At 29.5% G+C, this 25,166-nt stretch overlaps 2 protein-coding genes across 3 annotated transcripts in view; both read left to right on the top strand.

Annotated features, from left to right (window-relative positions):
- The window catches only part of HDAC3 (histone deacetylase 3), a 34,724-nt gene extending 28,301 nt beyond the window's left edge, over positions 1-6,423 (top strand). The window contains exons 10-14 of the mRNA XM_067279801.1: positions 1,594-1,658; positions 2,409-2,557; positions 2,660-2,739; positions 2,882-3,042; positions 5,929-6,423. Coding sequence (XP_067135902.1) covers positions 1,594-1,658; positions 2,409-2,557; positions 2,660-2,739; positions 2,882-3,042; positions 5,929-6,001 — 528 coding nt within the window. The 3' untranslated portion in view covers positions 6,002-6,423. The remainder of the gene's footprint in view (positions 1-1,593; positions 1,659-2,408; positions 2,558-2,659; positions 2,740-2,881; positions 3,043-5,928) is intronic.
- Positions 6,424-7,642: 1,219 nt separating this feature from the next.
- On the top strand, positions 7,643-14,451 carry LOC136983167 (uncharacterized). Of its 2 annotated transcripts, XM_067279824.1 has the most exons (5): positions 7,643-7,853; positions 10,685-10,812; positions 10,874-11,147; positions 11,225-11,291; positions 13,793-14,451. In XM_067279824.1, the coding sequence occupies exons 2-4, from the start codon at positions 10,724-10,726 to the stop codon at positions 11,255-11,257; spliced, it is 396 nt and encodes a 131-aa protein (XP_067135925.1). In that variant the 5' UTR covers positions 7,643-7,853; positions 10,685-10,723; the 3' UTR covers positions 11,258-11,291; positions 13,793-14,451. The 2 variants fall into 2 exon arrangements, with proteins under 2 accessions (XP_067135925.1, XP_067135924.1); XM_067279823.1 differs by lacking the exon at positions 13,793-14,451 and having other exon boundaries at positions 11,225-11,768.
- The last annotated feature ends 10,715 nt before the right edge of the window (positions 14,452-25,166 follow it).

Genomic DNA, 25,166 nt, shown 5'->3' with positions numbered 1-25,166 from the left:
TAAACTTGAAAAAGTTGTTATAAAACTGCACAGTATGGCTGATAATTTGATTATAAGATTTTACTTTCGCGATTTGTTTTTGGGCGAGGAAAATTTATCATGGAAGAATGATATAAGATTTTTAGACTTATTTTTTGCTAATCTATCAATAGCTCGCGGGAGTGCTCTTTGTACTGAAACGCCCTGTATATCTACCTACGTAAAAAACAACGTAATTATTTAACGGGCCAAAAAACTCACGTCCGGGGAATTAAAACAACACGAGTAATTATTAACAATATTTATTAATTCAAATTAGCTACTGATAAAGACAGATTTAGAATTTATTTTATTACGTTACATTAATGGGAGGACTGAGTTTTCAAGTCTCTTATCAAGGAAACATAATTAGGTGTATATCCTGACAAAGATAATAATAATGATTCTTCAGTATGGGAATCAGTCAGGACAGAATGTTTAGTCTTCGTTAACTTTAAGTATGAAAATGCCAATTCACACAGGTATGTAGTTCCGAAACAGGAATAAATATATTTGCTACATTTGGTGATACTGGGATATTTTTCTCAATTGACGTATTTCCAAAAATCCAAAAACGTAGAGGTCTGTTGCCGAAAACGCTCACTTATCAAGTAAATAGATAGGTAAGAAAAGCCATAATTTAATTTAAAACATAAAGAACAGGTACTTACATTTTAAACAAATGAAAAATTGAAACTCAACGTTGTCACCGTGGATAAATAATATTGATTAATAATAATAATAATGTTAATACTAAAGAAAAGAAGCTACCGCATGACAGTATCAAATATTCAAGCTAAATAGCTGTGTTTTCTACGAGTCCAGTGATAACTGCGTGCATATTGTTGCTTTTGCGCGTTACGTTCACGAGTTGCATTCAGTTACAAGTCAAGACATCGCGAGCGATCGACCAAAATTGGCATCGTGATCGACCGGTCGATCGCGATCGACTTGTTGGCTACCCCTGCTATATACAGTAGAGAGTTGTTTATCCAAATCAATTGGGGACTGGGGTTGTTCGGTTAAGTGATTTGTTCAGATAACCGATTATGTACGAAAAATATTTTAGCCTATCCGATGTTGAACTTTTTCTCCGTTGCATGTCGCTTTGTGTTGAATTTTTCTCTGTTGCGTGTCGCTTCGTGTTGAATTTTCATCGATTTTAAGCCTAACAAAAATTTTTATAATAATAATCGAGGATATTGTATCGTTAAAAATTATTTTTTTATTTTGTACAAACAAAATAAATATATTGAAAAATATAAAAACATAAAAATTATACTTTAGAAGTAAATCTAGTATCAAAAAAGTTCAATTCAGCACTTCACAGTCCGACTGGAAAGCGTTCGGATAACCGGGGTTCGGATAAACGACTCTCTGCTGTAATTCCAATTTGTCTTTGTTCAATCTACCCTTCTCAGTAGTATGCACTTAGACTTTAGCTGAATCATTCTGTATAATATATTATATATATATATATATATATATATAATGTTTATTGTGTTAGTTAATTAATTTAAATAATTGATTTTGAACTAAATTCAATGTTAAAATAAATCTTTCTTTGACTTTTAGTGTGGTGCCGACTCTTTAGCCGGAGATAGATTAGGATGTTTCAATTTAAGTATAAAAGGACATGGGTATGTTAATTTCATATGTTTAATAATTTAAATAGCCCCTGTTACTTATTTATAGATTTGGTAGAATCTTATTTTAATCACTCTAGGATTTTCCATACCCAAGCACAGTAACCAAATGATAATGTTAAGCAGAATAAATAAATTAGATTTGATAAAGGAAATTATGATTTTATTGACTCTGACATTAAGAAGACTATGATAAAAACAATTAAATTACTTATAACATAAAGATTGATTAATTTCAACTACTGTACACTCTTGTTAATTTAGCCTCTCAATTATCTGGCATATCTTCAGTGTGATAACCTGTACTCTTCTGTTTTCCGAAAATGTTAGTCGTGTTGCACCAGTTTTTTTGTTTACTTGGGTTTCATTTTGGCATGTGTGTCAGTGTGCCGTATTATCTGACCTGCCAGCATCCACAAAGAATTCGTACCGAAGGGCAAGGTGTCACACATTTTTGCCTTTTACAGCCTCTAGGCCTATATACACTTGGGTGATCTGGCACTCTTGTTAATCTGGCATTCCTCTGTGCAAGGAATGGCCAGGTTAACAGGAGTCTAGTGTATTAATTAATACACAACACACTCTTGCTAATCAGCCATTCTTGCACAGAGGAGTACCAGATTCGCAAGCATGCTGGATTACTGAGTAGTTCATTATTTTTTTGTATCCAATCAAAAATATTTATATAAATCATTAAGTCTTAATAATGCACAAATAATCAGGTGTATTTTTATCTTGTTCTAGTGAATGTGTCAAATTTGTTAAAGAATTAAATCTTCCCTTACTTGTTCTCGGTGGCGGCGGCTACACCGTTCGTAATGTGGCTCGATGTTGGACGTACGAAACTTCGTTACTAGTAGACGAAGCCGTCAGTAGCGAAATACCTTACAATGGTATGATTTTTATTTTCTTTGTATTAATTTATATTCAAAAACGTTTGTTACTTCAGTAGATTATAAAGATATATATGTTCTAATGGCAAAATTTTTATGTAGAATACTTTGAATACTTTGCACCTGACTTTACATTGCATCCTGAAGTTGTTACAAGGCAAGAAAATGCAAATAGTAAACAGGTAATTTATTCTTGTTAACAAATTTTAGTAAAAAAAAATGTATAAAATGACTGAAATTTATAATTTTATCAACTAAAATATTCAGTTTTAGGAATTTTTTTTTAAACATGGAATTTAATTAAAGGTTTATGATATTTTACAGTATCTGGATGCTATTGTAAAAGCAGTGACAGAGAATCTAAAATGTCTTGCTCATGCTCCCAGCGTGCAGATGCAAGATGTTCCTCCGGATATGTTAAATTTAGAAAATACCGAAGAACCGAATTTAGACTCGCGTGGTTCTCAGAACGAGACGGAAACAAAGTAAATTTTTAAAACTTTTCTTGTATTCTTGTAATCAATTATCGTAGATCTATACCATATTTTTATTTAAAAAATTTATACAAAAATTTCTTCATTTTAATGAAATTTTACAGGTATTTAAACTGTTCGTAGAGCTTGTTTATTTACTTAAATCTCGAACGGAGGCAGGCATTTTTCCGACTTTCTAAGATACGGAAGCTTTCCGAAGCAAACAAAAACGTCAATTAATTAACTAAAGAAGCCTTAATTTAGCATTACGCAAATGCTTTCGAAGCTTTTAGCTTTATTATCGGGTGCATTGTTAGACCTCTGAATAAAATTAAACAGAAAAGGCATTTGGTAGAATCGAGTAAGGAACAGAAAATGCATTCGAGACAAAGCTAATAATTCATTTACTTAGTTTAGAACTCAAAACGTTTTTTAGCATTTTAAAATATTTTGCCGAGTTAAAATGCCTGATGCATTGAATCAACATTTTAATTTGGTTTAGCAAAGAAACACTTTGTCCTACATTTTCAATTTATATACTTTATAAACCTATTTTATTTCCTGGATCTATTTCATTCTTTTACATTAGACAAATTTATTGTTCCCTTATTGTTTATTAAGTATTTCAAAAGTACTTCTGATGAAAAGTTAGTGTTTCCTATCTTTTTTTTTTTGGTTTTTTTTGTTACATTTTTATTTAAATGTTTCTTCATTTTTAACATTCTAAAATATTTAAACTTATTTTTACATTTCCCATCTTCTGATTTCATTTATTCTTTTGTATTTAGACTAATGTGAAGGTAAGCTATCTTCTCTTTCGTTTTATTGATTACTTACTATGGAAGATAAGATATTGACTCGTCCTCAATTCCATTTTCTCTATTCTCCTTATAATCTCTCGATTCCCGAAAGCTGTGATAACAAATTTCCATTTAAAGCATTCATTTGAATTTAAAATGTAATTTATGAAATTTAATCTACAAAATCTCTCCTAAAATGTTTTGCTTGCCTTCCATTACATTATCAAATTATATGCAGTTTCTACATATGCAAATATAGAAAATGTCTTTAATCTTTCTCTTTTAGCTCTTTAAGATTTTCTCCTTGATCTCTCCACAATATGTTCAGTGTTGCTTTCTGACAAATTTCTTATTTTCTTAGACAAGATAATATGTAGATGTTTTTGCACTCAATTTCTTTAATTGCTAGATCCAGATCTCAATTGTTTATTATCGCACAAAAAAAACCAATTATTTTTAATATTGCTTTCTGAATACATTCATCTGTAATTTTTTATGAGCTTTTTTCATTTTTTTAATTATTTTAATTTACTTTTCTTTCTATTCTTGTTGATCAAATGGTGGTGAAATCATTTGAGGACCTACACTCAAATCTAGTCAAACTATCACGATTTATCATAGACTGTTATGATTGAAACATGCTCATTGGCCGTACCTCTCCGATCCAGTTGTGAGTAAAGATCTGCCAGATAGTTTATATTCCAAGTAATGCAGGTCAAATTACAATTTTCTTGGAATTATATCTTTATCTTTCCTTAATTATTTCTAGCCTGCTTTTTATAAATGTTGATTTTTTTCTTTTTTTAAGTATTAATTCTCTCAAATCTAGAAAATCCAGTAACATAACAAGAAGCATACTTGTCTGCCTGCAAGAATTGCAGGTTTGAATCCTTTTCTGGGTCAATCTTTTCTACCAAATGTTTCTATAATTATTAATTTATTCAAACAATTGAAATTGATAATAAAAATTAGTGTGTTGGAGCCAAATATTTTTAGCAATTTAATAAAATTATTTGCCCGATATATATGTAACTAAGTCGTACTGTATTCACGATAACATTTCCCTTTCGGAAAGCAATCCAGTTCACTTAAAAAAAAAATAGAATTTTATTTGTGTACACTTCTAGTTTTATCAGATAAAATGGAACAGATTCTTATTTAAAGTTAGTAAATTGAAATTTTAAAATAAAAATTGATAGGCTTTGAATTGAATATGTGACTTTAACTTATAATTAATGTCATTGGTTTAGAATCAATATACAAGTTTTTGAAACTAACTTTATAAAATACAGATTTGTCATATTCTTATAGAACTTTATTATAATATACAGTAGAGCATCGATTATCCGACCCTCGATTAACCGACTTATCGGTTAACCGACTGCGTTCTAGTCGGCAAATTCAAATGTCCGCTAGTGATGTGGCGCTACAATATTTGGTTATGTCTTGGATACTTTAATATTATTTTTGTTAAATTTTTGCATGTTTTAGCTGGCAGCACTGGCTCGACCATGAAAGGGAGGCTAGTATTTAAACCAGGCCTAATACACTATACTAATAATGTATTTTTTCATACTTTTCAGTTATCCGACCAACCCCAGTCCCCAATTAAGTCGGATAATCGATGCTCTACTGTAATTAACAATCCAAGATACATTTTACATATATATTCTCACTATTTTGTTATTATATAATGCTCTAGAAAGCCATAGTAGTTTGAAGACTACTCCCATTCCTGTTTGTTATCCATTATACATAGTAGACAGTTGGCTTTACATGCTCTTTTGTATTGAAGAATCTGTCTTTGAATTATAGGAAACTACAAAAAATTTTACAATTGACAGTCACAAAACATATAAGTTAATTTATTAAAAACTATATTTAATGGACACTATTATAAATTAGGTCGTTCGTTCGAAAAATAATTAAACATCCAAAAGATGGATTAAGGTCAGACATAACAGGAAAAATGTATTATAACTAGTTCTTAAAATATAATTTTCTGTTTTTAATCATTAAAAAATGTTCTTTATATTTTATTTTGAACAAAATTTTTAAAGAGTACTTATAAAAAGTTTTAAAATTTTTTTTTTAATAGGCCAGAATATCCAAACGAATTTTACGACGGCGACAAAGATCAGGACAAAGATGCGGAAAATGTAGAAGTTTGACGGTGAAGAAGAATAATTTTAAAATACTGTAAAGAACGTTGCCAAAATCTGAGTCGATAAATGTACAATTTTAATATGCATCGCAGCGTCTCGCTTAATTTCCCGACAGAAATATAAGTAATTATGGTTTTATTCGTTCCCGAATGCCAATGCCATTTGTTCTTTACAAAAGAATCATCCTCATTACAAATTTGTTACTGTAAAAATAGTAATTTCAATCATCTTTCATTTGTACTTTTTCCCATAATTTACAACTACATATGTAATTTTTACAATAGTTTTTTTTATGGCCGAACATTTTAAAATGTAATTTATAAGTATTAAGACCATTTCAATACATTATTTTATATAGATAATAAAATTAGTTGCATTTAATTTATAAATTTTAATTTCAATTTATTTTCAGTTATAGAAGTCTGAAAATGTAAATCATTATACAGTTTTTTCACGGTTATGTTTAATTATTGTATGTTTTCAAAAAAAAAATACAAGTATCATTAAAATAATTTTTATGAATATAATTTTTAACGTCTATGCTCTCGTTAATTCGCGTCATAATGCCTCGGGTATCTCGAGTCGGTAACGGCAATCTTCCGAGAAATAAAGCAGAGATGCTCGGAACGGAAGTACATTAATTTACTCGAATTTTTATACAGTTTAGGTACTTAAAAGACCGTTATACACCTCTAAATAACAAAATTATCAATAGAAGGTGGTGTAATGGCTAAAACGTGGCAGCTACAAAATCATTAAATAAGTTATTCATATGCTCTGCTCGATTTGCTACACAGATTATAATTTTTCTTCGTATTCTTCCAGACAATCTTCCATATTGACGGTTATAAATCATTAAAACAGTCTTTTGTAATCGTTTTTAAGTTTCGGACTGTTGTATGGCGACATTTAGAAATTCCTCACAACGCCACAAAGAAAATTGTCTGGATTTTGAGAGGATCCACAACTGATCTATTATTCCATTGAGCTATTCTTTAATCAACATCTGGAACAGAGCCTTTCTAATCAAGTTTCCACACTAATTTTTGATTTTTTTTCAAGCAAAAACACCCCAAAATCTTAAATTTTTATTAGTGTGTTTTTAAAATATTTTGTACTTTATTAAAAGCATTTTTGCTGTTGATTTTAGGTATTTTAATTAAAAAATAATCCCCCTTTTTATTATATTATTAAGTTAAATTTTATATTTTATCATATATTTATTATTATTATTAATAAAAAAATCCTTAAAAAGTAAACGATTATTTATATTAAATTGTAATTAAATTCGAACAATTTTTAATTAATCCTGCACTATATTTTTTTTAAAAAAATCAATAAAAATTTGACAAACTCAGTAAATTATTATACTTTATAAAAGAGCAATAACACAATTAAGTATTATATATACAAATAAAAATAATTTTATTTTATTTAAATTTCCACACCATAAAATTCATTTATTTCTTAATAATAAAAGAAGGTATACAGATGTTACAACATCTGCTTCCTACAAAAAAAAAAAAAAATACAGAATAAATTATTAATTTTTCATGCAAAAATGAAATTTCTACGAAATAAAAGTCAATTTTTATAGAAATTTATTAATACATAACTGTAAAATCTATTTTGGATCGTGTATAATTATAATATATGTATATATATATGATGCATACGCTCGTGCATTGCATACCAACCAGACGTTACACATCAAGGACACCTGTCCACAACCTCAAACGAGCCACAACGAACCTTGTCCCTCCTCGGCACAGATGTACTCCTGTTGTCATAACAGTTGCACTCCGCAATGGCGCACAGTAGACTAGTATACGTGTTGTTCAAGGAGGATGAAGTAAAGGTGAGTGTTGTCCATACGTGTCTATAACGCGCACACCGTTAAGCTTCGTTATATAAGCCTTGTACGCGAACAGAAATCGATTTTAAACAGGAAACAAAACCCCCAACTTAACGTCCAAACCCGTTTGTAGCGAATTAAACGTCTAATTTATTCGTAAAATCGAATATTTAGCGTGCTACTAGACGTCAATGACACGCAAAAAGCGGCTTAGTTGAGTCTGTCCAAACGCTCTTATCACATGGTTACATTCGAGGGTTGTTAATTTAATACGTTGTAGAGGTGTTTACGATGCTCTTACGACGATAATTACGTAAAAATTTGTTAATATTTTAAATTAAATTAGCGTATAAGAAGCGTGGGGGGGTGATAACGGGGATGTGTTTGTTTGTATATGTTTTCTCTTCACCACCCCGGTTTAAAATTCGTAGAAACTGGTTTCGTGTCATCGAATAGTTTAAAAAAATTCACAATTTAATTCTTCGAATTTCCTCCTGTGTAGATTATGTATACACTTTCGGGTCTTATCCGGTCGTTAAATGGGCATACAACATGCAACGTGCAACAATGCTGTTGTCACAATGATAGAAAAGAGACACTATTCAATCATAAATTTCGATTATTATATAACATTAATGATCTAAAACTCGTTCCTTAACTATTCTAAGAAAGACTTGAGGTGACCTTCGTGCTTTTTTAGAACAATAAAAGTTTGTTAAGAAGGTGCCACGTATAGAAATTCAATGAAAATCTTAACTAGTCTGTGATGGTTTGTGTGGGGGTGAACCTACTTTCCTTTGTTTTTACGCGCCTTACGTTTAAATTATGAAGTGTGGAGGGTGTTTTTGGTGTTTGGGAGGGCCCAAACTATCGAAAAAAAATCTGTTTCGATCAAAAATTTGGGGGCTATAATTCGAGAGAAACGTGTTTAAAGTTAGCGAAAGTAAGGTGTGATATGTATTTGGAAGGAAAAAATGAGACTCTCATTGACCTAGTTTTCAACGCACACACACGGAGACACACACCTTCCTGTGTGTTTAAAGCAAGGTCGAGATCGATCAGATCGATCATCCAAGCGACTGGATTGAATAGAGATCCTGTATCCAGAAAATAAAAAAAAATAGGACAATTCACACTGTTGCTGTATTAACTTAACACAGTAAAGAGGTGTCAAGGACAGAATGAATAATGTCAAGTTTGTCTTCGCTTGGTTGAGTAGGTAAAGTGTATTTTGAGTTCTTTTTTTACGAGGATTTTTTTTAGATTTACTTCTTTAATAAAAGGTTAAAAGTACGTATCACGATTAGGAGCCATCTTGAACGATTCAACGAGGTATGACCTTCAAAAAAATTCATAATTTTTGCTTTGTTTTCGTATAAAAATGGCTTTTTTAAATGTTTATTTAACTTCCAAAACACCACAGAGATAAATTAAGATCGGGAGCCATCGTGAATCCAAAGAATCGCCAAGATTAAACGAAAGTATGGCTCGGTTTGATCTTCAAAAAAATTCAAAATTCCCCCTTTCTTGATGTAAAAGTGGCTTTTATCTGTTTACTTAACTTCTAAAAACACCAGAAAATGAAGGATAATTAGATAAATTATGATGAATTTAGCTTCCAACCTTCCTAGACACGCCATGCATTTAGAGGTGACATCATTTAGCTTTTAAATGTATCCTGAAGGAAATTTTGATGATTCTACGAAATTCAACTGTTTAATGTCAATTCTATAGTATAAGGAAAGATTTAATGAAGTTTTTAGAAGTATAAATTGCGAAATTTTGCTTTTGTATCGTTAGAAATAATCAGGATAACAGAGAAGAAAAGAGGGTGCCAATTATCTGATTCAATATTTAATTCTATACCTTTAGTCATTTAAACAAGGTCTTTTTTAGAATTTTATGAAGAATTAATTTCCTATTTCTCTATAGACTCTAAAAAAATCACACGCTCGTACACCCTTAACGATCCTAACGTGAAGAATTCTAATAACAAAATACATCTGTACTTCATTTCATATCATTGTTTTTGTTTTTCTAGATATTTCGGGGATTTTTTTTTATTCTAACGTGTAATTTTTGAAGCATTAACCTCCTCCAGACGTCAGTAATGAAGCCTTTCGGGGATATTTAACTCACCCTACTCTCATTAAGGTAGAGAGACGACATGATGGCATCCATCTCTCGACTTTTTATAACTAGATTTTTCTAAATTTTTGTGTTATTTAATGATGTTTTTTCGTGTATATATATATATATATATATATTTAGATTTTTATCTATTTTAATTACTGTACGCACTAACGTTACGCGTAGACGAGCGTAAAATGGTATAGAATGTCAGGAAGTGCGAGTGATTTATACTGTATACGATAACGATGGGATCTGAAGTGTAAAATTTTGCGTGGAAAAGGGGTTAAATTACATAAACCAAAGGTTTTACATTCTTAGAATTAATTAAATAACATTTAAACAGCATTTTCTTTTAAAAAAAATTTGAATTTGGTAACCGTAAATTACCCATTTTAACGGTCGTTAAATTTGCGGCAACGTTAAATTTAACAGTAGTACGATCTATTTTTTTTTATTTTTAATATTTGCTTATAAATATGGGGTTTAAATGATTAATTATAGAAAATTTAATTAATTTGTTATATATTTTAAATCCGGGACCTGTTTAAATTATTATAAGAACGATAGAAGTTGTAAGAATGAGCTGTAAACATGGCTTCGTTTGCATGAAATAAAATCTGCTTTTGGATCCGAAAAAACGCTGTTAAGTTGATTTTTTTGGATCTAAACTCTAATTTATTCCCTAAAAATTTGTGTTTTAGATAATAATGTGACGTGAAAGGACTTAGAAGAAGAATTTAATGACGATCTCTTTCGATACTCTGATCATCATCATCGTTGTCGTCAGTGCTTCCATTGTTATAGGAGTCATAGTTGCCTTGTGTTGGATGTAAGTCGCCATTTTTTTATGCCCTCGTTGAGAGTCAATTACTTAAATTTATGTTTAACAGGTGGAGAATCTTACGTCACGATAGAGATTGCGTCACTTTGCAGAATCCCTATAGCTGGAGTGTTGTACCACGTTGGCCTGCAGACACGTGCACACCCGCTGCAGCATCACACGTTACAGACACGCCGTGTGATACTGCTCCATTAACTAACGATACAGCGGCTGCGAGAGTGATACCCGCTCGAAGGGATAGCTCATACAGGGTTGCAACGGCTCCACCCTGGGAAGAGGTCATTTCTAGACACATGCCGGGGTCTGAAGTGTTAGTTATTGATGTAAGTTGGTTAAAAATCTTTAAAAGTGTTAATTTTCAGCATGAATCATTACTTAAATCTCTTGTTTGAAAATATAGGGCACGGAGCCGCCGCCTCCTTATGCGGTTTAAAAACGGAAACATGATCTGCCTCCGTTTTTGGATGGTAAAATAATTTTTATTTGTTAATTTTTATACGTAAAAATTATCTCTGTAATAATACTAATAACTAAACTATTTTAATTTTAAGTCGTTTAAAAATTAAAATTTAGTTTAGTTATCGACGAATCAAAAAGTTGTGGTGGCGCTGAAGAAGGAAACATTGCGATATGATTTTATTATTAAACCAAAAAATGAGTGTTTTTGTTGTAGAAAATTCTCAAACTTTTTAAATTAATATTGATTTAAAATTTAATTTATTAAAAAATATATAACACACTTAATTTTTTTAAAAATTTGATACCTGTATTTCATAAAGATCGTCTCTTGTTATTAATATGTGCTGCCATCTATAGTGAAAAAATGTCACTATCATTCGTATTATTATTAATCGAGTGTCGGAAACATTTTAAAATATTTTTTATATATTTAGACATGTAAAAATATATTTTTCAATATATATAATAAAATCACATAAAAATTATTCTTGGTATTATTAATTTTTAATAGCAATAAAAGTTTGAGTTAACGGTTATGTATACATATATACAAAATGGCTTTCAGTACAATTTTAAAAAAAAAATAATAATAAAATATATAAAAACCAGCATTTAATACATATTCTAAATTTTTAGAAGGGTTTAACGATTTAAAACGTTACAATAAAAGTTAAACCTTGAAAGAGAAGATTTAACTGGCATTTCTCCAAGGAGCCATTTCCTCTTCACAGAAATACTACTTATTTCAAATATTTACAATTCCAGAAGGACGTGGGCCAATGTTTACGAGAAAATTTATCAGTTTTATTGACTTAAATGCTTATGTTATCCTTTATCTTTGTTGTAAATTTCGCAACTAAGTAGTAAAAGTTTTATGCCTTTATGAACTTCCAACTTGAAACGAAGATTGTCACACTTCGTTAATTTTTATAGAAGGATAATTGCCTCGAAACTAAAGAAAAAAGCAATGTTTCAAGATTATATTAAGCATACATTTAAGTGTAATTTGCTGAAAATTTGGCCATTATACAGGTTTATGTACCCAGATACAATTATCCGATTATTGCAAAACTGCATACACCTATGTAAATGTTACTGATTGTATGCCAGTTAATACCAACAGAACGTTCTATAAAAAGCTCGCAGAAGCTCACTGTGTTCAAAATTTTTAGTGTATTTGTTGTTTGAAGGTCTTCTAATCCTGGGCATGCTTTACAACGCAGTCAAAGACATTACGTTCAGCGTATAGCTAATGGAGTTTTTTTTAATACTTTTTTGCCCTATGGGATTAACAGGTTCATCGTGAGTTTGGCTAGGCTTACAATGGGGCGGCCAGATGGCGAGAAACCAGGCTTAACGGACTTTCCTCTCAAAATTTCCGGAGATTTTCTACCTGTCCGGATTCGTTTCCGGGCTCTCTAGAGTGATAAGCTATGCTGGTGGAGTTTGATAAACGTGAGAAACGTGAGATATATATACATGTATGACAGACTTGACGGCGCCAGAAGAGTTGATCGTCTGATTGTGAGACAAGTATTAACATCTTCAATGGCGTCTCTGGTCGCCATGAAGAGTAAGCTGGAAGTGCCGTTACAAAACCCTATCTCTTCCCATACCATTGGCAGGCAACTTTTTAAAACTCTTTTCATCCTATGCATACTAAGCAGCTTCTTCATTATACCCATCGTCATTCATACAATGGGGCAACTGGGAGGTGAAGGACAGGCCCGACACATCCCGGAATAGATCGTCACGTTTTTACTCGCCTGGATTCAATCCTGGGTCTTCCGATTGTAATCGATGCTAGACGACTAGCATAAGTAAATGTGCATGCACAGTGACCGCTGTGCATCCTGCCGTTAGTGCCTCAGCATTGTTCAGTTTAGTTTGTAATGGTGTCATGACAGAAGGATAGACTACTAAGGACTGGCAGCGTATTGTCTTTAGTGATGAATACCGATTCTATTTGGAACGGATGACCACTGTTTTGAGTGTGGAGTAGCCTGATTAGTGCTTTAATTCCGCTTTTACTGTTGAGCTCTGCCCTGCTTGCCATCTTTAATAGAGGTATGAGAGACATTGGCAGCACAGCGTTACATTTAGGAAATCCTGTGCTCTCATGTGTTGCCTTATACGTGGTGAGGTCTTAAACAGCCATTTTCCAAAGAGAATGCTCACGTCAGCTGAACACAACTAGGGTTTCCCACGAATATCTCGTTTCGACACTTACTTGGCTTGACGGGCAGATGGCCGAAAGGTTAAGATAACTACTAACTGCTATGGGTATCCGGGATCGAATCCGGATGGGTCAAAAAATCCCAGGAATTTTTCGGAAGCTGGTCCATCCGGATATACGGGTAGATATACAGTTGTTATTATGGAAAAGCATACAGGGAGAAGATAGGAAGAAAAAAACCATTTATTTTTTTATGTAGAAATTAAATCACAAATAAGGAATACGAACTAATAAAAGAAAATAATAATGAATCCATACATTTATATTTCTCAGATTCTCAGCTGTATACCTACTTTTGAACCCACCTGTATATAGCCTCATTCCTCACCATTCTGCCGTCTCATTCTGGGCCTGGCGGCACCCATAATGGGCTCGCTAAAGAGACACTCTTAATGCCTACATGGTGGAAGAAGTAAAAAAGAAAAGACACTTGCTTGACCTGCCTAGTCTTTGAATTTGTCACTCATCGAGCATTTGCAGGACCAGATAAAATGCCAGGTTCGGTCATCCTATGAGTGAAGGATTTGGAACAGCAATTGCATCATCTGTGGCCAAATCTGTCGCTTACGATGGCCGTATCGCTGCGAGTACACATACAAAAGGAGATCGTGCAAGATACTAAAGGTCGTTTTAGATCCTCATAATACAAAGCTATAACTTCGAGCCTTAATGGGAGTCATTTATAATATGGCTTCCATGAAATAATTTAGTCTACTTTCGTGATAAAGTTTACACTTTTTGTGTATAATTAAGTGTTTCGCTGCTAATGGAGATTTTCTTGTTTTGAGTAAATTCTTTACTTGTTTGTAAAGTCTGAAATGTTTGTTCAATTCATGTATTGTAAAGTCTTGATGACGTAAAAATAACTGAAACGTTTATTAAACGTAAAATGTTAGCAGGATAATTGATAATAAAATGGTAAGAAGATGTAACTTAGTGCAAAGCGTGGTTAACTGTCGAATTAAATGTAAATGACTACAAACTATATCACCGCATAGCAATGTTGCAAACTTTATGATGCAAACTATATGATGAAAACTATGTGGTTACACGTAGTAAAGTATATAATATTTAATACATGGAAAACGTATGAGTCTTAAATGAATTGCTTGCAAAGTGTGGAAGATATGATGGGAGCCATTGAGCTACCGTGCACATTACATCTACATACAATCATTTATAAATGATCGTAAAATGATGTAATATGTGTGGTGGCTCATTGGGAAATAGGGAAGCTAAGTATTGAATAACCGTTGACCCGTTAGAAATCATGGTGAGGATCTGTAATGGAATCTCTATTATAGAATGAAAATTTATCAGCGCCATAATTCTTGTGGGAAGCCCTAAATATATATAGATATACTTTTTAAAAAAGGGTACAAGTAATTTAATTTAGCAAAAAATGTAGAAAGTATCTATGGTTACGTACGATAAAAATATGGGACAAACATAAGGACACACGCACAGATAGTACAGTACATAGTGTATAAAAATAAAAAAAAAAAGGATAAATTTATTGATTATTCGATAAAAATTTTGAACAAGAGCAATTAACAGTAAGCAGAAAGTAATAAGCAATTAAGGAAATTATCTTTAAAAAATAAATTTGAAACATTAAATATAAAAAATATTAGCATTAAAAAAATGAAAGTCGTCATTAAAATTAATTCACTCTGAAACATTTTTATTACTTGATAAATTTAGTTAATGCAAGTTTATTTACTAAAAATGCATGGACTGAAATTGTCGTCACGATAAGTCGATTGTAAAATTTGGTAAGAGAATCATTTTAAAATAATAGGAAAACTTTAAAAGGGGGAAAAAAAAAATCAAGGCCTTGAATGTGCATGAACATACAAGGCCAAAGCCAGACAATATTAAAGACCTTATTTCTCTCATCACAAAAAATAATGTATAATTTTAAGTAATGCTTAAGTCGAATATTATTTTTTAAAAATCAAAAATAGAACTGGCAACCTAGTGTGGCGTTTTGAAAAAAAATGCCGATTTGGCAGCACTGATAATTAATAAGAAATTCTTTTCATGACAGATGGCGCAGTACACGATTCTTTATAAAAAAATTATGTTTAAGAAAAAAGTAAGAATTTTAACGTTAAATTAAGCGTTTATCAAATTTATTGCGTTGGATTAACAAAAAAAGGGATAAAAGTTATTATTTAAAAAATTAATTTTTTTACCGTCGTATGAAATTAATGAACGCGTGTAAATAATTAATAAATCATTGACCACACCTTTTTGCATTAAAATTTAAAATTCAATTATTTATTAACCACCTAACGACCAATTTATTAACTTCAGCTAATTTAGTTTTAAAGTAGTAAAATTTATTACGATTATAATGTGTTACGTCTTCGTATACATTAAATGTAATTGGTTAGATTACAATATGGCTGCTTTTAACTATAATAAACTGATACAAACATAATTTATTTCAACATTAGTAAATTGCGTCAAGTTACGGTAAAATGCATTTAAGTAGCATTAAATTACAATATAGTGTATTATAATGAACTCTATGCACTTAAATGCAATCTATATGAACTGTTAAGTACAATTAATTACGCTTCATAATTGTATAATTATATAAAACTGTAAAGCTGTAGGAACCAGGTAATACAATGCATGGGTGATTTGCCATAAATGGTGCCTCCCGGAGGGCTTTCTGCGGGAAAGTGGCCCACTCCGATGTTAAATAGCGTATTTGGCCACAGTTTGTAATGCCCCTTATTAAATTTAATTTTAATTAATGTAATAAAGTACATTTACCTGATTACAAATTTATCTAATCACGAATAACGATAGTAGATACAATTATTTATGATTACTTAATTACAAAGTGTACCTAATTATTAGATAATTATATATATATAGTTTATATAAAATGTAATTAAGCACTTTTAGTTAACTATAGTGTACTTAATTGTAATTTAAATGCTTCAAGTGCATGTAAATAAACTTTATTTTAAGTTGTAATTAATTGTAATTAAGTACAAATTAAAATGCATCTTATTAAATTTAATTATAATTAATGAATTAAAGTGTACTTACCTGATTACACTTATTTCTAATTATAAATAACTGTAGATGTAGTTAATTGTGTAATTATGAATTTAATGCATTCATAATTGCATTAAATTCTTAATTAATTGTATCTGAGCAATATTAAGTGAATTGAATTAACTGTGTTGTTCTCTATTGCAATTTAAATGATTTAATTAGATACAGTTTGAAATATACTTTGTTAAATTTAATTTTAATTAATAAAGTGCATTTACCTGTATATGTATAATTTCATAATTATGAAGCTACTGTATACTAAAGTAGCCTACTTAACAGTTTAAGTAAATCGCAATTAAATTTATTCAGTTGTACTGTATTGTACTTCATTGAAATTAAAACGCTTTAAGTGAGAATTGATACAATTTCAACACATTAAATTTTATATTGTTCTTAATTACAATTAAGTATAATTTGCATTTTATTAAATTTAATCATAGTTAACATAATAAGGCACAATTCGAAATATAAGTAATCACACTAGTTTCTGTATATTAGGAAAAAAATGGAAAATTTGCGATAATTTGGCTAAATATAGTCCAAAATTCACGGAACTGGAATATGTTCATCTATGGCAAAGGCGTACGGCATCAATGTAAGGAAGGCAAACGAGTTATACTTGCATAGCCTTATGCAAATAGCTGTTTTATGGTCCACAGGATAAAGATCCGGTTCCAAACCACGGAGTCTGCTTCCTGAAGGTATAGCCAAAACAGCTCTTCAGATGACGCTTTTGTTCGTCTGTATTCATTCGTAATTGGTGAGGCATTGATACTACGAGCTGATAATGGCCACCTTCACACAGTTTGCCTAGTGCAGCAATACCTTGAAAAGAAAACTATTATCCGTATGAATTGGCTAGCACCCGACCAAAGCCCCACTGAGAATGTCTGGGATGCCCTTGATAGGCGTGCACTGTACTGCCCTCCATCCTCCCATACTCTGTAGGAGCTTCGAACTGCTTTCTCAAAACAATGGATGCCGCTGTCTATGGATCTCATCGACACCATCATTAACAGCAAGAAACATCGCTATCAGTCCTGAATTGCTGTTCGGGCGACCACACATCTTACTGAGATCATTTTTTCCTATTTAATTTTAATTGTTTGTACAGCTAATACAAAATGTTCTTGCAATTTCTAGTAAAATATGACATGACACTGTAAAGAATACCACCGAATTTCATTCAACTTCAATTGCAATATATTCAGTACAAAATCTTACAGAATTTTATTTTAAAATTCACAAAAATTATCAAAAAATATAATTTCTCCATTTATAACCACTTAATTGTTTAGGAACCACTGTAAAACCTATTCAAATTTCGTAGATACGTTCTTTATTGCACCCTGTGTTAGCAAATATATAGATGTCGTTTAGAAGCAAATGAAGCAATTCTGTCACATTCGGCTCTGATGTGACAGAATTGCCCAATAAATCTAACAAGACATTACACAACACTATTATAGAGACACGAAATGTATTACTGCAATAGGCAATAAAATATTCATCCATAAATACCCCTCAATAAACCAGTTTATAGTGGACATACCTACTTTACAACGCAGTTGAAAGTAAATTAATTACTGTAATTAAATTAAAATTTTAATACAGTTTTATAGTAGTTTACACTAAAGAATCTCTCTCTTGCTCTCTTACATTGTAGAATTGCTCTAGATATTTAGAAATTGGTGTCTTTGAAAGAATTCAATTTTCGAAAAAATGTTTCTAAAGTGATGCACAAAATTACATTTGTAGAAATTAATTAATTGCTAATTAAGTTATTTCATTTTTTGAAAACTTCAAAAAAGTAAAATTCAACTGCAAACTCCTGTAAATAAAATAAAATTAATTAATTTATATTCTTTGTTATTTATATTTTAATCTTTTGTTACTTGTGTTATTTTCGGGGAGGATATCATGTCTTATGACATTTCTTTTTGTACTTACAATTTTAAAAATTTCAATTTTAAATTTAAAAATGCAACAGAAAATTAAATAAAACGCAATGGAATAATTCAACAGAAAATTAAATAAAACACAATGGAATAATTCAACAGAAAATTAAATAAAACGCAATGGAATAATTCAACAGAAAATTAAATAAAACGCAATGGAATAATTCAACAGAAAATTAAATAAAACGCAATGGAATAATTCAACAGAAAATTAAATTAAATGCAATTAAAAATATAATAGAAATTAAATAAAACGCAATTACATATAAAAAAAATTTCAATTTAGCAATCATTTGAAAGAAAAAGTTTTGAAAAGCTTTTGAAGTTTAATTTAATATTTCAATAGCAATTTATTTCTTACTAAAAAATCAATTTAAACTTCAAAAACTTATATTGGACCTATTCAAACGCATGTTTTTGAATTAAAATTCAAATAAAACGCATAGTAAATAATAGAAGCTACTAACATTATTATTAAATAATCCATAAAGAATTTTTATAAATTGTAAATTCATAAATTATAACATAAATCAAATAATTATCGATTAGATCGAGAAAATTAACCAGGTTTCGGTAGAAAATTCATTAATCATCATTAGCCTTTTTTCTATAATTAATCATTAATTATAATTAATTCGATATTTAATTTAATATTACCCATTTGGATTATAAAATTTATCATCATTTATGGGATTCTTGAATTGTCGAAAGTAATGGAGCTTATCGATTAGTTTTACGCTTACGAAACTTAATTTTAATCATCATTAAAATTAATGATAATGAAGAAATTTTTGTAAATGACTACATTTCTCATAATTATGTTTAAGATATTACCATTAATCTTATTCTGCGTTTTAATTTAAAAAAAAAAAAAAAAATGGCAATGTTTGACTCGCTTCCAAACTTGAATTGATTCTAGAAATTCTTCTTGGATGCGGTTTAATTTTAAAAATAATTATTTCTAGTTTAGATTTTTGAACTACAGCCAAACCTCGATTTACGAACTTAATTCGTTCCTTAAAGTTGTTCGGAAACCGATTTGTTCTCAAACCGAATCAAATTTTTCCATAAGAAACGATGTAAAAGTGATTAAGAATTTAAATATGAATTTTAGGTGAATCGTTTCTAGAATTAATTCGTTTCTAGTATAATTCTCTAAGACATTTCTTGTTTAATGTTACAATAAAGTCGTTCCTGGTTTAACTCTATAATTTAATTTAACATTAGAATTAAGCTTAATCGTAATTAAAATCTAGAACTATGTAATTTCTAGTTTAATTCTAAAATCCAGTTGTTTTTTTTTTTTAGTGTAATGTTAGAACTTAGTTTAATTTAAGTAAAGTAAACTAACTCTAGAATCAAGTCCAGAATTTCTAGAATAAAACTAATTCTAACTTAATTTTTGAATCTAATTTAAATTTCATTCTTAGAATTAACTTGATTTCATTTAAATTAGCTGAGTAATTTTAATTTTTAAAGATTTAATTACGAATATACGAAGTATATAATTGCTATCCCTTAACAATTCTTCAATAAGTTGAAGGTTAATTCAATTTTTTAATCAGCTCTCGTGGTTTTTCATTAAGTTGAATTTAAATTTATATATATATATATATATATCTAAGATGTCTGCTTCCAAAAATTGCTCTCGAGTACTGGAAAAAAATAAGATTTATTGCTTTACTACATCCATCACTGCCATTGTGATATAATTACGATTACTTCTTCGTCATTGAATCATTCTTATTGTATCCAACTTAATGTATCTAGAACAAATTGCATTCATCAGAATTGACTTGATCGTTAGTGAATTTAGTTAGAAAGGTTGATGTTTTTAGATTTTTTTCTGAAGACACATTCTATAAAATAGTAGGAATCGGAGTATCATAGAAACCCATTGATTACTTGGAGCTTCGAGTTGATGAAACTGTCGAAGAATTTTCTACAAAATCATGAAAATTAATTTGTATTTTATTAATAAAATTATTATTACATTTTTTGCTATTTTTTGACATTTTTTAAAAAAATCATAAAAATAAACACATTTTTAAATAGTAAATTTGCATTGGAAAGTTGAAAGGATTTATGTAATTTTATGATGAAAACTGATGAAGAGGCACCCAGGATCTAGCCTCAAGATCTTCGTTAGTTTATTCTTTATAGGGACAACGAAGAAGTTGTAAATTCTTCTTCATTTTAAAAAGCTAACAGCCACATAAAATAATTTTACTTCTGAGAGACCTTATATATAAGTTGTACATAGAATCATCGAACCTTAATAATGGGACCACCTCCCAACAACGGCCACTTCTAAACCGCGGCAATTTTCTCAGGAACGTTTCTTGTTGAAATGCATACAAAATAACTCGAAACAACGGTTATTTTTACGTTATCGTCAGTGGTCGTTGTTTAGACTGTACTGTATATGCGTAAGGCTTCTCCCAGAACATTTACATTTTGATGTCCTACAAATGTGATGTCACAAAACGGGATATAAGTCTATAACAGAACCTAATGGCCCTGTTTATCCCCGTGTTAGAGTTTATATACAGACTTAACAATAATTTTTTGAATATACGAGTATTAATTACAAAACTTGTTAATTAAAACTTTATAGATTATAACATGAATTTTATGATTTTCAAAAAAAAAAAATATAGTAGTTTTTATAGTTACTGTAGTTATAAATTGAAGAGAACAGCCAAATGTAGGTAGTTAGAAAAGTTGGATGAGAATCCTTAGAACTAGATATAGTGTAGGGCTATTTTTAGAAATTAATCTACAGCTAAAGGAAGGAGATGATAATTACAGAAATCTACAGAGAAGATTTCTTTGTCTGTTCTAATTCTGAAATAAATTCCGAGTGTCTGGAATAAATCCAAAAGAAAAAATCACTGTAAAAAGATCAAACGCTTTCTTGACTTATATTTTAGAAAATATGAAGCTTACAGATTTAAGAGAAATAAAGAAACAAAGTGAAAATTAATCAAAAGGCAATAATCCAACAACAAAAAAAAAGTTTAAAAGCTATATCGTTAGTGTATCTTGATTCTAATATTCTTAAGATCATTGAAAATATTTTGAAGATAAAAAAATACAATGAATTAGAACTTATATTAGTGAATAAGTCTCAAACATTGAGCTTGAAAATTAAGCTTTACAGAATAAGTATAAACTACTACAAAGAGATTTAATACTATATTTATCTGTATAACTAGCCGTAATTATGTCCATTACAGGGAGGATCGATCCGCGGTGGGGTCAAGCACGAAAAGCAAGAAATTGCACTGATAAAATAAGGCAACGTAACACGTGGTCATTTGCCAAGAGTGGTGCCTCCCGGAGGACTTTGTATGGAAAACTGACCATTTAGGTGTTATACATGCGAAGAACACTAGGAAAACTCCGCATTGGTGAGGCGTGTGTATAATTGGACACTAGTTTTATACACCAGTGCACACTGGCGAGTGTTGGTGGAAACTCATAAGAGATAGACACTCACAGATTCTTCATTCATGCTATTCGACCTGCATGGTGACAGCTAGCATGAGTAAAGAATGGAAAGTAGTACTTCTATAAAAATGGTTGGATCGTTATGGCGGGTACGATGCTATTTTACAGCTTAAGTTTATCTAATAAAAAGAAATAAATTGAATTTATGACAATTTGGGAGAATGATTCCATTAATTTTAAGAATATTAAAATATTTAGATAAAGAATAAATATATATACATTAATTCTAGGAAATATGAAAAGAACGGGAATAAAAAAATTGTTTAAACTTATGGTTCGTAAATTAGCTAGACGGAGATGAAATAATTTTATTAGAATTTCCTCGAATTACTCGTTAATTTAAGAAATTAATGTAGTATTCAATAATTTAATTATAAAGTGAAAATTTAATAGGTTAAACTATAATTTAATTTAATTATTTAAATAAAATGAAATTTTATCATGTATTATTAAATATATTAAGTTATGACAACTCGATAAAAATTAAAAATTGTTTTTTGTGCTTAAGAGTAAAAAAATAGTTTCCCTATTAAGAAATTGTAAGTACAGTACATAATATATCTAGACACGTAGTGACGTTTTAGGCATAAGAAACCTTGCATAGGGCCTTTTAGGGCCTCGCTCATTCACAATTACATACTTGTCGTAGTTGGCTTCGGTCTATTCCTCGATAGTATTTAAGACATTTACCTTAAATACTATCAAGTTTCACATAAGCCTCATAAATTCATACTCGGCTAGGGCTCATGCAACCTAAAATTGCACTGAAATTAAAATATTATTGTTACATGCTCGAGTCATTAAAGAAAATTTTAAAAAATGAAAATATATTCATAATTATATTGTTACAAAAAAGTATATTTTTATTCAAATTATAATTATTTTAATATTTTTTGAAATTATGTGCACGTTTCCATCATTTTTCAATTTATTTTAACTTAAAAAATCGCAATACGCACAAACAGTACGCTATTAAAATTAGTTCCCGGAACTCTCACTGGTGGCGTAATAGTTATGATTTTAATTACAATTACAAAATTATCTGTAAATAATTTATGTTTTAATAATAATAAAAACCGGTTAAAAATGCTATATTGTTACAGAAATAATGAATTTTTATACAATTACTTTAAATTTATTCTCGAAGTTAAAATTTTTAAGTGAGTATCGTTTAAAACGACATTTATTGATCTTTTATTAACGTTAAAATTATTTTAAAAATGTCAACAACGAGGTGTTTAAAGTCGTTAAAATGTACGTAAAAATAATTTAAAAGGCAGCGCCGGATCCAATAGGTGCGAGGCCCGATTGAATTTTTTTTGCGGAGCCCCTCAAACTTTAAATAACAAAATTAATAAACTGTTAATTTACATATTGAAATATGTTGTTTTATTTTTAATAATAATATACCTAGATATTTATTTTTGTAACATGTACTATTTTTAAATATATAAATTTTGACGTGATGCGGGGCCCCTTCAAGCGCGGGGCCCGATTGGCACCAATCGCTCCAATCGCCTAAAATCCGACCCTGTTAAAAGGTATAAAATGTAACTTATTTACTAATTTAAATTTTTAAACATTTTCCCCTCCCCTCGTTTCTATTGAGAAAGAAATTAACTGATATCTAAATTATAAATCAATATAAAAGTATTTAATATTCAGTTAAATAAATTTTAACCTTTTGTATTTTTTTAAAAAAAGCAAATAATACTTTAGATTTTAATTATTATTATTTTTTTTTAGATATAATTTTTTTTGTTTTTTTTTAAGTAAAAGCAATCTGTTTTATATTGATTAAGTAATTTTCTTCTATGTTAAATTTAAAAATTTATTATCATTATTTTAAACGTTTTTTAAAGCCGTTAGCCATTAATTTAATTATATAAAAACGAATTTTTTTTGAAGTAAATTATGAGTTGTTTAATTTACATTATTCATATAAACGCGAGAATAATTTTTTTATTGCTGATATTATTTATTTTTAAATTAAAAATTTAACTAAAAATTATATTTTATAGATAAAAATATATGTACTTGTCCCAAGTTTTTAAATTATAATTTATTAAACTTCATAACAAATTATAAGAGATATTTTATTAAGATCTTGCTTCTGTTATTTAACACGTTAAATATTGTAAATAAATAAAACAAAATAATAAATATATAATATTCGTAATTGTAACTATTTTATCGCTTTATTTTCAATATTTTTAACCGATTTTTTTATTTTTAATTTGAAAAAATCGCCATATATCACGAATAATATGACCTTGAGATTAGTTTGAATCACGTTAAATATTGTAAATAAATAAAACAAAATAATAAATATATAATATTCGTAATTGTAACTATTTTATCGCTTTATTTTCAATATTTTTAACCGATTTTTTTATTTTTAATTTGAAAAAATCGCCATATATCACGAATAATATGACCTTGAGATTAGTTTGAATGACGCTCACGGGTGGTGCCACAGTCGCACAATACTTGATGCAGGTGTTTTATAATTTAAAAAAATAGTAAATATTTTTAATATTTATTTGGTGAATTCGGGAGAGAGTATAAATTAATTTGCTGATGAATTTAGTGATAAACATCGTTCATAATTAATTAATTAATTAAGATACGTTACCTATGAGATACACACACCCTAGAAATGTCAACCATGTTAAATACATTAAATGATTTTACCTGCCATGTTTTATCATTACATTTTAGCTTCTTCTGTACAAAAAAAAAAAAAAAAAAAAACCATAATTTTCTTCATAAAATACTTTATTAGTTATACAAACATGTGTCTAAGAAATACAAGTCTCACAAGTACTGTACATGCTGAGGGGTTTTTTCTTTAAATTTTAATTGAAAAACCTTCAAGGAATATTTGAATTGACAACTAACTTGAATTTCTAATAATATTTCACATATTATTGGAGTAAAGAGGTATTTTATATGCAGATTTTTAAAATTAATCATCAGAATTGATGTGGTATACATATAGCTTTGTTAACATAAATTGAGAGTGATGCTTTCTGTTTTTATATATTTTTAAATTATAAAAGCAGAGTATTAAATATAAATAATTAACTTAAATAATA

The sequence above is a fragment of the Centruroides vittatus genome, unplaced genomic scaffold (assembly GCF_030686945.1).
Source record: "Centruroides vittatus isolate TY-2023 unplaced genomic scaffold, ASM3068694v2 contig_877, whole genome shotgun sequence".
Taxonomy (NCBI): Eukaryota; Metazoa; Arthropoda; class Arachnida; order Scorpiones; family Buthidae; genus Centruroides; species Centruroides vittatus.
Note: the sequence above shows the minus strand (reverse complement) of the source record. Positions and strands in the feature narration are given on the sequence as shown.